General features: G+C 44.2%; 1 protein-coding gene across 1 annotated transcript in view; it reads left to right on the top strand.

The window, feature by feature from the left end:
- LOC141293482 (inactive N-acetylated-alpha-linked acidic dipeptidase-like protein 2) overlaps positions 1-14,515 on the top strand; it is a 247,038-nt gene that overhangs the window by 44,185 nt on the left and 188,338 nt on the right. The window contains exon 5 of the mRNA XM_073825517.1: positions 12,796-12,933. Within this exon, the coding sequence (XP_073681618.1) occupies positions 12,796-12,933 (138 nt within the window). The remainder of the gene's footprint in view (positions 1-12,795; positions 12,934-14,515) is intronic.

The raw sequence follows: 14,515 nt of genomic DNA, 5'->3' as shown, positions 1-14,515 counted from the left end.
TGAGTCTAAGCCCTGTGGGTAATCGTACTTCAGCAAATACTTCTTCCTGGGAGGCTTGTTTGCTAAAAAAAAAATGATGTTCTCATAGTTATTTTGGATCTTCAGTGTTTTTTTTTTTTTTTTTCTCTGTAAGATGATCTGCTGATGTTTGTGCTGTATAGTGAAGTACAAGTACTGTTTTAATCATAATGATATTAGTTAATTTTGTCTAATTTATTCTTGCTTACCTAAATGGAATCAGATATATTGGAATTACACATATGCAGCTCGATGCATCAGCAGGGATGAATCTATGGCATGGCGTATCTAATTGATTTGGGACGAATCTGTGTACTGCACAAAGTTCACATGGAGCTCAGGTGAGTAATTTTGTGTGGAATAAGGGAGCTTTGTTTGGTTTGACTGAAATGAGGAAGCGGTGTTGCTTGAAAGATAAAGTGCAGTACAGCGTGTCAAAATTTTGGAAAGTCTGTCACTTTGCATGCATATTTTAGTGTTTTATATCATTAGGGAAATTACATATAGAGTTCTTCAAAGAGCCCTGCATTTTACAGTTAGTGAATGCTGAAATGTAATACTAGTATTAAATGAATTGTTCAGCCAAAAAATTAAAACTTTCTGAAAAATCACCCTACGGCCATGAAAGTTGTAGATAAGTTTTTTCTTCAATGGAACAGATTTTATAGAAATGTAATATTATGTCACATGCTCACTGGTGATTCAAACAGCTGAAAATAAAACTTCATAATAATCCACAAGTGATCCACACACTTCCAGTCAATCAATTAACATTTCGTAAAGCAAAAAGTTATGTTTGTAAGAAACAAATTCATAATTATAATGTTTTAACTTTGTCCAAAAGAGTCCATGATCCATAATAACACTTCCTCCGGTTAAAAAGTACATCCCTTGTTGTTCTCCCATTTCCTCCCATTTTTTGGCATATTTGTTTAGGACTGGACTGTTTTCGCTTTGTTACAGGCAACTCTTAGGCTGCAACAAAGAAGAGTCCAGACGCATCAATCCTTAACAAAACATTAATTTTAACACAACAAAAGTAACATAAATATAACATAAAACGAAGAAGTGTGTCAGAGCCGGGAGGGAGACTCAACACAACACAAGTTTGATCAGTTTTGTTCAAGAAGTTATTTTCATTTCAAAGTAATCAATCAACACAATGTAATCTGTACAAGTAGTTCAAACTAATATAATTTATAGAATATGTAATCATATCTGACATATGTAATATGTAATCATATCTGACATATATTGTAAAGCTTCATTGTTAAACACTTCACTTATGTATATGAATTTCTTTGAATTTGTACTGAATTGCAATTCTGCTTCCTTTAATTCAAATTCGAATTGTAATTCTAGATCCTGTTTTTGACATCAATTCAAATTCAAGAATTGAATTGGAATTTAGGAGTCATTCTCAATTCAATTCTGAATTGTGCACAAGCCTGATGTATATACATGTATATACAAATGCTTATCTTGCACTAGCTCAACCTCACGCTTTATGTACTCGGAAGTATGGAATCAGTGTTTACAAAGCCCTTTACAAAATAGATAAAATGGCGTTGTTGGAAGATTTTGAAGTTGGTGGAGAAAATGAAATGGAGTTTTTTGCCCTACCCTACCTTTTTGAACCTGAGTATGCAGACGAAGAACTAACCCAACGTGATCTTTCTAACATGATTATGTAATGTGTGAAGTCGCGGAAGCGCATCGCAGAGTTGGTGCAAGCCGAGCGTTTGTGGTTGGAAGTATATACATTTCTAGTTTTTTTTTTTTTAGAAAATCACTTTTGCCAGATAAGACCATTATTCCTCGGCTAGGATTGTGTAGAGCTCTTTGAAGCTGCATTGAAACTGCAATTTGGACCTTGAATTCATTGGTCCCCATTGATCTATTATATGGAGAAAAGTCCTGGAATGTTTTCCTGAAAAACCTTAAGTTCTTTTTGACTGAAGAAAGAAAGACATGAACATCTTGGATGGCATGGGGGTGAGTAAATTACCAGGACATTTTTATTCTGGAAGTGAACTAATTCTTTAATAATGGATTTGTTTATTACAAACACAGATTTTTTTGCTTCACAAGTCCATTAATTGATTGACTTGGATTACTTGTACGCGTGTGTTGGGCACATTACTTTAAAAAAATAAATATCTCTACGTACTAGTTACTTCTCACAAATAGTAACTGAGTTAGTAACTGAATTACATTTTTATAAAGGCAAATAGTTACCAGTAAAAGTAACTATTGTGTTAAAAAAAAATTCAAATATGTAAAATAACTTGGATGCCCCCAATATTAAATACTGTAAATGAATAAAACATTGTACACTAATCTACACTATTTTAATGTCGCTGCGGGACAATGTGAGAGACACCTTCCAGGGGCTGAATATCAGGTTATTGGGGTCGATTCAACCCGCGGACATGAAAAGCATCCTATGGCAACACTGTTAACTCTTTTGGGGTCTTGTTTTTTTCTTGTTCATGTGAAAAGAACTAAAAAATACATACTGAAACTACAAATGGTCTGTTTTTATTTGTGAATAGTCATAATAACAAGAAAACAATGTGCTTTTGTAAAATAAATGTAACTTCTCTTCACAGACGTGTAAATAAAACAGCCTTAAACTCTGTGAATATGTGCCTCACTCTACTTTTAGATGAAGTAAGTAAGTCATGTTGAAGAAATATTTGGAGGGAACGGAGACGTTACATTGGGATCTCACTTGAGAGACCGATCATCTCTGAGCCTTATTAAAAAGGCCAATTGAAAATTGGCGAGTGGACGTGCGCGCCGGCCACGCCCCCGTACATACGGGTATATAAGATGGCTCAGTCAGGCTTTTGCTGAAGAGCCGGGAGAGCCCAGCGTCAGCGCGACGCCAGGGGCGTGGCAGGGGAATGTAACGTCTCCGTTCCCTCCTTCGGGGAATGAGGGTTACCTTCGTAACCTAGACGTTACCCCTTCAGTCGAATCACTTCGACGTTACATTGGGAACTTAGACCCATGGAAAAGGCCACGACCCTGACGCCGCGTTACGTACAACGCCACGTGCCGGCAGGTCTTCCCAGACGTGTCCGCAGGCGGTCATTGAAACGTAACCTTCCCAACGCCCTGAGGCCCCATAAGGGGGGCCTGCAGGGATGCCAGTTGTACTGAAGCATGGGTTGGGGGGGCGGAGCACATGGAATTTGTACATGTGGACATGAGAATAATTCAATATATCCATAAGGCTTCTTAGGGATACACGAGGGAAACAGCGGTCTCCTCCGCTGGAAAATATTGAAAAGTATAGCCACAACCTGCGGGGCGAAGGAGACCCAGGCAGGATCACAGCCAAGGACTACTCCGCATCTAGCCCTGACTGCGGGGCATGGAGGACCCAGGGTTCACCGGAGGGAACATTCTGGGAGATAGCGCACGGATCCACGTGGGAATGGCGCAGCAAGCCGACACCAGCCGTCCTCCTGCTCGCCTGAAGTCTTATGTTAAGACACGGGAGGACATGGCCTCTGCGCGGAGGTTGTAGAACCTAGTGAAGGGATTAGGTGTCGCCCAGCCCGCAGCTCTACCTATATCTGCTAGTGAGGCGCCATGAGCCAACGCATAGGATGAAGCAACACCTAAGGGGCCTGGCTCTCCCTGATATAGATAAGACAGGGAGATGGCATCTACCACCCAATGAGCCAACCTCAGTTTGGGGACAGCATTCCCTTTCTGCTGAACCCCGAAGCAGATAAGCTGCTCGGTGCGCCTGAAGTGCCGAGTGATTTCATTTTCACATATTTATAGACACAACATCGCAAAGCTGGGTCTGCCTCCTCCAGGGCAGAGCTTGCAGGTTCACCACCTGATCGCGGAAAGGCGTGGTGGGGAACCTTGGGCACAATAACCGGGCCGGTGGCTCAAATGGAGCGCCCCGCGACCCTGAAGGGCGACGGGGGGGTCCCAAGAGGGTATGAGGTGCGGTCTGGGCACCTCTGAGGGACCTCACGACCAGTGGGTGCTTACCTACTTTGCTCCATCTACTGCATGTGATATGCGGCTAAGCGGCGGCATATATTTAGAGTCGAGGGGACAGCCTGTGCTCCAACTCTCCTGCAGGAAGGAAGCACTACTGCAATCGTGTATCTCTGTGCCTCTCAGCGAGAGGAATGCCAGCAAATAGACCTCATCTCAGTGCGTAAGCCTGCCTGTGTAAAGGGAGCTCAGTACTGAGTGATAGTTTGTATCATGGCCTGTGGAAGGCCGGAGAGGTCTACGATGTCAAACCGTGCCCTTACAGGGAGGGACTGCCGCGAGGGGGGGTTACTAAGACCTAAGTCCGGGTGGGCCATCCTTGTAGCGCAACCTACAGACTTACTCCTTGTCCTCCCTGGACTCGCACAGAGTCTGCGCAAGGAGGCTCGCTGGGGAAGGGCGTACTTGGGCCCCGGAGGTCAGCTGTGTGCCAGTGTTGCTCTGGCAATGGGAGGAATCGGAAGGGCGAGCGGATGTGGCTGGGCCTTGCCGATATAACTCCAACTAGCTGCGTCACGGGGTGGAGTCGCCATTCTGCAGGTGGGTGGACTGCCGTGGGAACCGACCGGCTGCACGGTTGAGTTTCCCTGCTTCAAGTGAATGGCAAGTAGCAAAATCTGCCACGTTGGACTCCATGGGAGCAGATGGGGAGGAGCTGTAAGCCTCTGTCGTACATGGCAACCCAAAACCGTGGTAAGCCACGGGCTGACTTGTCGGCAATACTGCGGGAAACGCCAGTACGGAGTGAGCCGAGATGCCATGCCCATCATGGGACTCGATCGTGCTGAAGCGGTCTCACATGAAACAAGCTTAGCGGCAAGCGGCTAGAGCTGTCATGTGCCCCAGGAGCCTCTGATTTTGAGAGGACCACTGTATTGTGCCTGATTAGCTCAGGGACTACAGCACTGACTGCGCGCTCTTGGTAGCAAGGCGGGCCGTCTTGTGGACCGAGTCGGGCTCCCGACCGAGGAAAAGGATTCCCTCGGTTGGCCTGAAGGACCAGATGGCGGGGGTGCCGAAGCACCAGGTCCCTGTATTCACACAACGGAACTCACGAGTGGGCTGGTAAGGCACCAGTCGAAGAGATGGTTGAAGACGCGAATTCCTGTCTGCCGAAGAGGGGACAGGGGAGCTCCCATGGCCTAAAGAAGGCAGGAAGGAGGGGGACTAGCCAAATGGAAGCACCTCGCGCTGAAGCGTTCGATCCCCGGGGCAGACCGCAGAAGGGGTGTGCGCCGGGGAAAGATCGAGACGTGACAGCGGGTGCCCTTCAGGCAGATGGCTGCAACCCAGCCCTGGAGACGGAAACATACTTGTATGTGCTTCGTCGTGAGCATGTGTGCCGACAGCCTAAGAAGGGATCGGAACAGAGCTCCATCCAGGGCGGATGTTAACCCACCACCCTAACTGGACATGTGAAGTCGGGACTCTTGTCAAATCCTGACCTCGTCCCGGCTGGAGGGACAGGCTGGATCGCGTCCTTCGCCAGTAGGAACGCGACCTCCGCAGGCAGAACAGAGGCACGCCTGCCGAATAAAGAATGTAAGGGGTACCTCTGAGTCTGGGCGGACGCCTGGAGCCGGGCCGTACCGTCCGTATCAACCAGTGTAGTGGTATCAAGGGAACGTTGACCGACGTGACCGTGGTGGGGCAGCCTAGGGAAAGACAGGGAAGGAGACAAAACCCAGAAGGATGAACGTCCTGGAGAAGTGTCTAACTGCACTAAGCAGTGCTTACCTTCTTCCCTGGTTCCCGCGCTGGCGACATCCGGTCCCGAGTCTGGTTCCGAGGAGTGGAAGTGCTGCTCAGGAAGGAAACTCGGGGCCGGGGCCCCGGAGGTGAGAAAGTCGGGTCTTTCTGTGATTTCAAATGAACGGCTAAGTCCTGCTTCCAGCGGGAGTGCCGACAGAGTAGCTCTCTCCACCTCTGGGGTGCTCGCATCAGGGATGCTTCGAAGCTCGCCCTGAGGACCCTGAGAGGCGAGCGGCGTCCCTCTCCCACGAGCAGCTCGACGTCGGGCTGCGAGTCCTGGATCGTGTGGCTCAGCAGGGGACGGAGCTGCGGGGGGACGCCCTCGGCGACGGGCAGGCGGAGGCGGGGGCCCAGGCGGCGGAATGGTAACTTCGCGGCGGGGCAGGATATGTTGGATGGCTTCCGTCTGCCTCTGAACCGTTGGAGAACTATTTTCCTGGGGGTATGCTGATGGGCGGAAGATCGCAGGCTTTTGGGGCCGGCGGTACGTTCAACGCCGCTGAGCAAAACCCTTCACGGTGTCGCCGAATAGGCCGCTCTGGGAGATGGGAGAGTCGAGAAAGCGAACTATGGCCAGAGTCAGCCATAGGTGGCGTTCCTGGACCACGTAGGTGGCCTGACCAAGGGAACTCGCGGAGTTCTTCAAATACCCCCTGGTCAGGACCACTCTCGTGCAGGTCTTTAAGTGCCTGCGCCTGGTACACTTGCAGTGTTGCCATGGCATGCAGGGCGGTGGCAGCGTGTCCAGCGGCGCGGAAGGCCCAGCCCATGAGGGCAGAAGAAATCCACATGCCCTGGAAGGGAGACGCGGAGGCGCCGCCATCTTATATACCCGTATGTACGGGGGCGTGGCCGGCGCACGTCCACTCGCCAATTTTCAATTGGCCTTTTTAATAAGGCTCAGAGATGATCGGTCTCTCAAGCGAGATCCCAATGTAACGTCGAAGTGATTCTACTGAAGGGGTAACTGCTATTCCCATCACTGCTTGTATGATATTGTGATGTTTTAATCAGTTGTTTGGACTCTCGTTCTGGAGGCACCCATTCACTGCAGAGGATCATTGCACTAGGTTCATTCCAAACTGGAATGGAATAAAGTATGGAAGAATATACGAATAATGAGGCACTCTGCTAGACACAGTAAAACAAATGGGTGTCACCTCCACAGAAAGATGAAAAAGACACACCGCTCCTCATAACTTCTGCATGCAGCACACATCTGTTCTCTGGAGATGGAGAGGAGATTGTGTGCATATTTTACTGGCACCACGAATCATTCTGACTGAGAAACTAGCATGTTGCTTGACATGTGAAGTATTAAACATTCTTCTGATGCACCCCAGTAGTATGCACTCCACTATAACAGCCTTGTCTCCTCAGGGCTGAAAGAGTGAGTGCACACTCTCTTTGAGTTCATCAAGGTCAGGGCTACTTTATTTCCAGCGCTGTAATATCTCCAGCTGGAGCACAACCTAATGGGTTTTGAGGGCGTCTTGTACTTGTAAACTTGTTTTTGTTCATTTTTAGCTGCACTGCAGTTGGATCTACCAGGAAAGGATGAAAGCTATTGACCATAACCTTGTTTGTGTTTTATTTATCTAGACAAATGAAAGTACTCTTTTAGGCTGGGTAGAAAAAAATTAGGGGGTGAGTGCCCTAGACATGTCCCTAAAATATTAAACTGAAAAGTTCACTTTTTACTCTCAAAACCTCCTTTTTTATTCAATTCACTGCTATCAGGTTCAGGTATGTCTGTATTCAGATTTGAATTAAGATAGTCTTTTTAAGCTGTAATTTAGTTTATAAATGTAAACTGCATTTAAATGAAGGTAGAAAGCAGGATGAAGAATTGCAATTTGGTTTTGAATGTAAGAAGGTATGTTCAAATGATCTGAGATTCACTGAAATATGTTCATATCCAGTCATGTGAAAAGTTTAGGACACCCTATTGAATTTCATGGTTTTCTGTATCAGGACATAATAAAATATTATCTGGTCCTTGGCAAGCCTTAAAATTTGGAAAATAAATCTTCAGATAAAAATCATCGCATGACATATCTGTTAGGGGTGTGTGCAGGACGAGACGAGACGATAGACGAGGTTAACAATTAACAATATATTTAATAGAATTCTCCAATGAGGAACAAGGCAGGAACAGGCAGGAACACTTTCACACACATACACTACGTTAAAGACCGACAGGGAACTGAAATCAAAGACAGACTCTTAAAGACATACTAATCATAAGACACAGGTGATACAGATGACGATCTAATCAAACACAAGGGGACGGTGATACACAAACGAGGACTAAACCAACTGATCACAAAATGACAGGGGGAAGACAAATGGGAAAAACCAATGACAAAACAGACAGAACTGTGACAATACGCCCCCCTCCGGAAAGGCGCGTCCTCGCGCCGTAGAAAAAAACAAAAACAGACAAGAGGGGCGGATAACCAGGAAACCAGAGTCAATGAGGGAGGGGGCTTCGGCGGAGGACGCAACCCCGGAAGGGGGACAAAAACAAGAGTCCATGAGACAAAAAAGACAGTCCAAGGGGGCGACGACGTTGGGAGGAGCCAGGGAGGAAACAGGAGGGACCTGAAGCAGGAGAGCAGGACCCAGATCGCAGCCAGGATGACAGCCCACGGAGGAGCCGACGGAGGGAGGAGCCATGGTGGAGGGAGGACCGCCGACTCCAGGGGTCCGACCGACAGAGGCAGAGCAGCTGGCAGAGGAACCCGAGGCGGAGGTGGAGAGCCGACGGACCAGGGCGACACCGCGGAACCGGAGGGCCAAGGTGGAACAGGAGGCTCTGGCGGCCGAGGCGGAGGCGAAGATCCGGAGGTCCGCGGCGGAGCCGGAGCGACAGAGGACGAAGGCGATGCTGACGGGAAGGAGGAGCCTGACAGAGCCGGAGGGACAGAGGGATGAGGCGAAGCCAGAGGAGTGGAGTCCCGAGGCGGCGGATGGTCGACGACTGACCAAGGCGGAGCCGGAGGGACGATGGAGCCCGGTGGAGCTGGTGGGCCGACGGGCGACGGTGGAGCTGAGGGCGTTGAGAGCCGTGGTGGAGCCGCAGGGTCGAAGGGCCGAGGTGGAGATCTGGGCTGTGAGGCTGGAGGCGGAGCTGAGGGATCCTCCAGCCATGCCACCGATGTAGATTGGCATCCCTGCGGCGAGCCCACTGCATGGATGGTGGGCTGAGGGTGAGCAAGGGGACTGACCGATGACCTGGGAGACTTTGGACGGCTGGGCGGAACCAGCGGGGACTCAGGACGGCTGGGCGGAACCAGCGGGGACCAGGCAGTTTCAGACAGAAGAGGGCGGGTGGGAGGGAAGTTTAGGCAGGTCAGTGGCTCAGAGAAAAAGTCTATTAAGTCATATGAATTGTTATCCAAAACTTCGGAGAAGAAATCGATTAAGTCCCCAGAGTTTTCCATCTCACCCCCAGCGGTGTTGCAGTGGGCAGGGCTCTCCATTTCCCTCACTTGCTCCACGTCGCAATCCACCGTCGCAGATGTAGAATCCGGCTCACGCACCTGATCAGCCGGAGAGGACTCTGGCTCTGTCGCTCGCGGCTCTAGTCCCTCATCCGCGGTGCGCTCGGGTTCATGCTCTGCGTGTCGGGGTGATGGTTGGCTGCTCTCTGGGTCATGAGTGGGGCTGACGTCCTCCTCGACGCTGCTGACAGTCCAGGAAGATCCACAGGACGCCAGCACCCACTCGATGTATTCGGCGAGGCTCTCTCGAGGACCCTCCCCGGACAGCTGCGCCTTGATGGTGCTGTTGAGTCCATGACGAAAGAACGTACACAAGCAGCTGTCCGGGTAATGAGTTAGTGGGGCGAGAAACACAAAGTCTCTGGTGTGGTCCTCGAGAGAGCGGTTCCCCTGCTTCAGGAGGATGATGAGGACGGCAGGGTTATCCATAAGGAAAAAAATAAAACAAACACTGATACAAAAAACGGAAAAGAAACGCAGGGGAAGACGCCGTGAACGGTTTTGGTCGGTCTTTCTGTTAGGGGTGTGTGCAGGACGAGACGAGACGATAGACGAGGTTAACAATTAACAATATATTTAATAGAATTCTCCAATGAGGAACAAGGCAGGAACAGGCAGGAACACTTTCACACACATACACTACGTTAAAGACCGACAGGGAACTGAAATCAAAGACAGACTCTTAAAGACATACTAATCATAAGACACAGGTGATACAGATGACGATCTAATCAAACACAAGGGGACGGTGATACACAAACGAGGACTAAACCAACTGATCACAAAATGACAGGGGGAAGACAAATGGGAAAAACCAATGACAAAACAGACAGAACTGTGACAATATCACACAGTGTCATTATTTATTTGAGAAAATACAGACAAGAGGGAAAGGCCATGTGTTAGACAAAGTTAGGACACCCTATGAGTCAATTGCCGGTAGATCCACTTTTTAGCAGGAATAACATAACATATTCATTTTCTGTGTGACTTTATCAGTCTCTCACATTGTTCTGGAGAAATTTTGGATCACTCTTCTTTTCAACGTTGCTCCAGTTTATTAATGTTTGTGGGCATTTGCTTATGCACAGCTCTCAACACAGCATTTGAGTCAGGATGAGCTCTGGACTTTGACTGGGCTATTACAACACTTTGATTCTTTTCTTTTCAGCCATTCTGTTGTAGATTTTATGGTGTGTTTAAGATCATTGTCCTGTTGCATGACCCAATTTTGGCCCAACTTTAGCTGTCAGACAGATGCCCTCACATTTGACTCGAGAATACTTTGATATACAGAGGGGTTCATGGCGACTCAATGACTGTGAGATGCCCAGGTTCTGTGGCTACAAAACAAGCCCAAAATCATCAGCCCCTCCACCAGCATGTGTGACTTTTGGTATGAGGTGTTTGTGCTGATATGCTCTTTAGGTTTTCACCAAACTTGGCACTGTGCATTATGGCCAAACATCCCCACTTCGGTCTCGTCTGTTCAAAGGACATTATTCTAGAAGACTTGATTTGTTCAGATGCAACTTTGCAGACCTAAACTGTGCTGGCCTGTAGAGTCTGAGGTGTACTTCTTGGGTTGTCTGCCATTTCTCTGAGCATTACAAGGTCTGATCTTGGGGTGAATGTTTTTGGGATGCCCACTCCTGGAAGGAGAGGTGTCTGTTTTAAATGTCTTGCACTTCAGATAAACTTCAAATTGTTTGGAAATGGCCATATTACTCTTCTCAGATTGATGGCAGCAACAATTGCTTCTCTAAGATGATTGCTGATGCCCTAAGTCCTTGGCATTGTGTTAACACACACCTGAAGGCTCCAGACCAGCAAACTGCTAAAGCTTATGCTTTTATAGAGGTGCTCAGACTCTCTGATGATCAGTTAATCAAAGGTATTTGATTAGCAGTGCTTGACTGTTATTTACCCTCTTAATTCCAATGTTAACAGTAAGGGTGTCCTAACTTTGTCACACATGCCTTTTCCATTTTGACTTTATTTTTGTTCAATAAATGATGACACAGTGCAATTTGTCATGTGTTGTTGTTCATCCGAGGTTTTATTTTCCAAATTTTAAGACCAGCCAAGGACCAGATTTTTTTATGATGTCCTGATACGGAAAACCATGAAATACAATAGGGTGTCCTAACTTTTTCACATGACTGTAATTGTAATGTTGTTTTGTAAATTTAAATATTACAGATGCTACATATTAACAATATGTTACCTAAAAGCAATTTTTGTCAAGACAAGGATGATAGATAGATAGATAGATAGATAGATAGATAGATAGATAGATAGATAGATAGATAGATAGATAGATAGATAGATAGATAGATAGATAGATAGATAGATAGATAGATAGATAGATAGATAGATAGATAGATAGCTCTATTTAGAAAAAAACTGCTAAAATATGTTTAGTATATATATTTTGTCATATTTTATAGATAGATAGTTATAATTTTTAATAGATTAGATAGTGTTTGTAGAGTCACAGTTATCAGTTAGAAGGTTAAAGATAATGAGTTAAGATAATCTTTAAACACAGCTTTGACTCCTGTGACCTTTGGGCAGACACTTGCACTATATAATAGTGTTACTTCAAAAGACCCACTCTAAACCCAATAATCACTTCGTGTATCCCTCTATGACCATGAAAATCTTGAGCTAATTTCAAGGGGACCTTCCTCTGCATTCATTCCCACATAACCGTTGTAAAATAATTGCGGCCTGTGAATACATTTATCTGCGGAAAGTAATAGAGTGTTGTGTAACAGAAAGGTCTACTGATTGTTATTCGTGGATGACTGTACCCCTTCCCACCGGAGCAGAAGCGCTGCTGGAAAATTGAAGCTCCTAAATAAATTTGCTCCTAAAGCAGGATTAGGCTCACCGTTTCTCCGTTTTAATGAGGCTGAATCAATGGAGCATTTCGTCCATATAAATCCCCATTGGCCTGCTCGAAACCGTTTCTTCAAACTTAAAATCTCCGGGCCTATTAGTTTGCCGCCCGTGAGCTGCAATCAGCGGCGAGGAAGGGCTTTGATACGTCCCTGCCTGGCTGTGCAGGTTCCTCTCAGCGCTCCTTTCTGTTTTCTCTCTGATTTACGGCACATTACAAACCTCCTCGCTCGTCCCTTCTCGCTCACCCCACATCACTAAACGTATCTTCGCTTGGCCCCACTGCAGCTATTTTTATGCAGCACGTATCGGACTAATGCCGTTCATCTGCCCTCCAAGATGAAGATGTGTGAGAAGACTCAGTGGAGGTGTTAACCAATAGAAAAGCCCTTTGATTGGGTAATTGGTTTGCTCATGTGTGGCGTTAAGAGCCCCCTGACATGCTTTAAATGCTCACAAAGTCTTGATCAATGCAAATGGCATGCTGGGGGTGAAATTCTGAGGATGGAATGATGTTATTAGTGTTTTCATTTTGATATAGCTGTGTAAAAGCCTTTCTAAAATAAGACATTATTTCTGTTCACAGATGGAAAAGACAGTCGCCACAACCTGACATCATTGCTGGTTCAGCCCATCTCCGCCTCCTTAGCGAAAATGCTGCTCTCTGCCCCTGCCATGGGGCAGGGAAGACCCTGCATCCCCATGGCCATGCCCTCAGCCTCAGGTAAGCCCTGGGCCAAAAACAACGCCTGCTGCACTTACTGTAACTGTCAACAGACAGCCCACTTCTGCCTCACACAATATCACTGCATACAGCCTTCAAATCACCCACGTACTGTAGATGTAAGGAGAGAGACTTTCTGGTGTTAGAAGCACTTCATAATGACTTTCAATAATAACATTACAAATAAAAACATTATCAAATATTAATACATTATATGGGGGACCAGGAAGTAATCCAGTATGGATTATTGCACTAGGTATGTATTTTTATTAGTTTAATATATAAAATTAAAATAATCAAAAATACAGTATATAACAAATTATTTTATTATTACATATTACATTATTATTTACACATTATTTATTATATACCATACTATACCATACCATACCATACTATGTCTTACCTTTGTTGAAAAGTTTTGGTGAGGTTCCTATTGTGTCTGTATATATGAAACCAATTTAATATTTGATATTTTCTTTTATTTAAATACATGTTTTAAATATTATATTATACTATATTGTTTATATTTTATATATTATTTCTGTTGGCAAAAACATTGGCTTTATTTATTTATTTATTGTCTTACCTTTTACTTTTCTCATGAAGTGTTTTGTGTTTAATTTTTATTTTTTACATACAAAGATACAAAAATAGCAGGGTTCCCAGTGTGTGTTTTTATTACTAATTCAACATTATATTTTATTTTTAATTAAATGCATGTTTTAAATATTATATACTATAGTGTTTATCATTTATATATCCAATTTATTGGTTTAATATTGGTTTGATTTTTTTTTTTATTCATGTATTTATTATGTATCTTTCTGTCTTACATTTTACCTTTGTTTTATGTTTCATAAATATTTTTATTTATTTTTTATTTTTATTTTATTTTTTATTTAATTGTTTGAAAAATGTAATTTTTTAGTAGGGAATGTGATTGTGTGTTTTTATGAAACCAGTTTAATATTAGCTTTTTAAAATTAAATACATGTTTTGAATATTACATTACTATTTGTTATATACTCTATTGTTTATACTGTTGGCAAAAATATTGGCTCTATTTTTATATTTATTAAATTGTTTTAGGTTTCAGATTTTTTTTTACAATTCTTTTTTTTACAATTTGTTAAAAATAATAATAAAAAGAGTTAAAAAGGTAAATATTTTTTTAAACAAAACATTTTATATATATTTTTTTAATTAAATACATCTTTTAAATATTAAATTATAAAATATTATATACAGTACTATATTGCTTATATTTAATATATCATTTGTGTTGGCAAAACTATTGGTTTTATTTGTTGATTTTTTTTCCTTACCTTTTTGATGCAGTGTTTTATCTTATGTCATAAATATATGTTTGTTTGTTTTTTACATTTTGTTATAAAACGTATAAAAGACCATTTTTGGTTGGGTTTCTATTGTGTGTTTTATGAAACCAGTTCAACTCTTTTTTTTTTATGAAATATGTTTTAAAAATCAAATTCTTAATTATATACTATACTGTTTATATCTTATATATCATTTATGTTGTTGTTTTTTTAATTCTTTTTTTAATTTTTATTTTTATTAT

The sequence above is a fragment of the Garra rufa genome, chromosome 20, assembly GCF_049309525.1.
Source record: "Garra rufa chromosome 20, GarRuf1.0, whole genome shotgun sequence".
Classification (NCBI taxonomy): domain Eukaryota; kingdom Metazoa; phylum Chordata; class Actinopteri; order Cypriniformes; family Cyprinidae; genus Garra; species Garra rufa.
The sequence above is the reverse complement of the archived record's forward strand: the minus strand, read 5'-3'. Positions and strand labels throughout refer to the sequence as shown.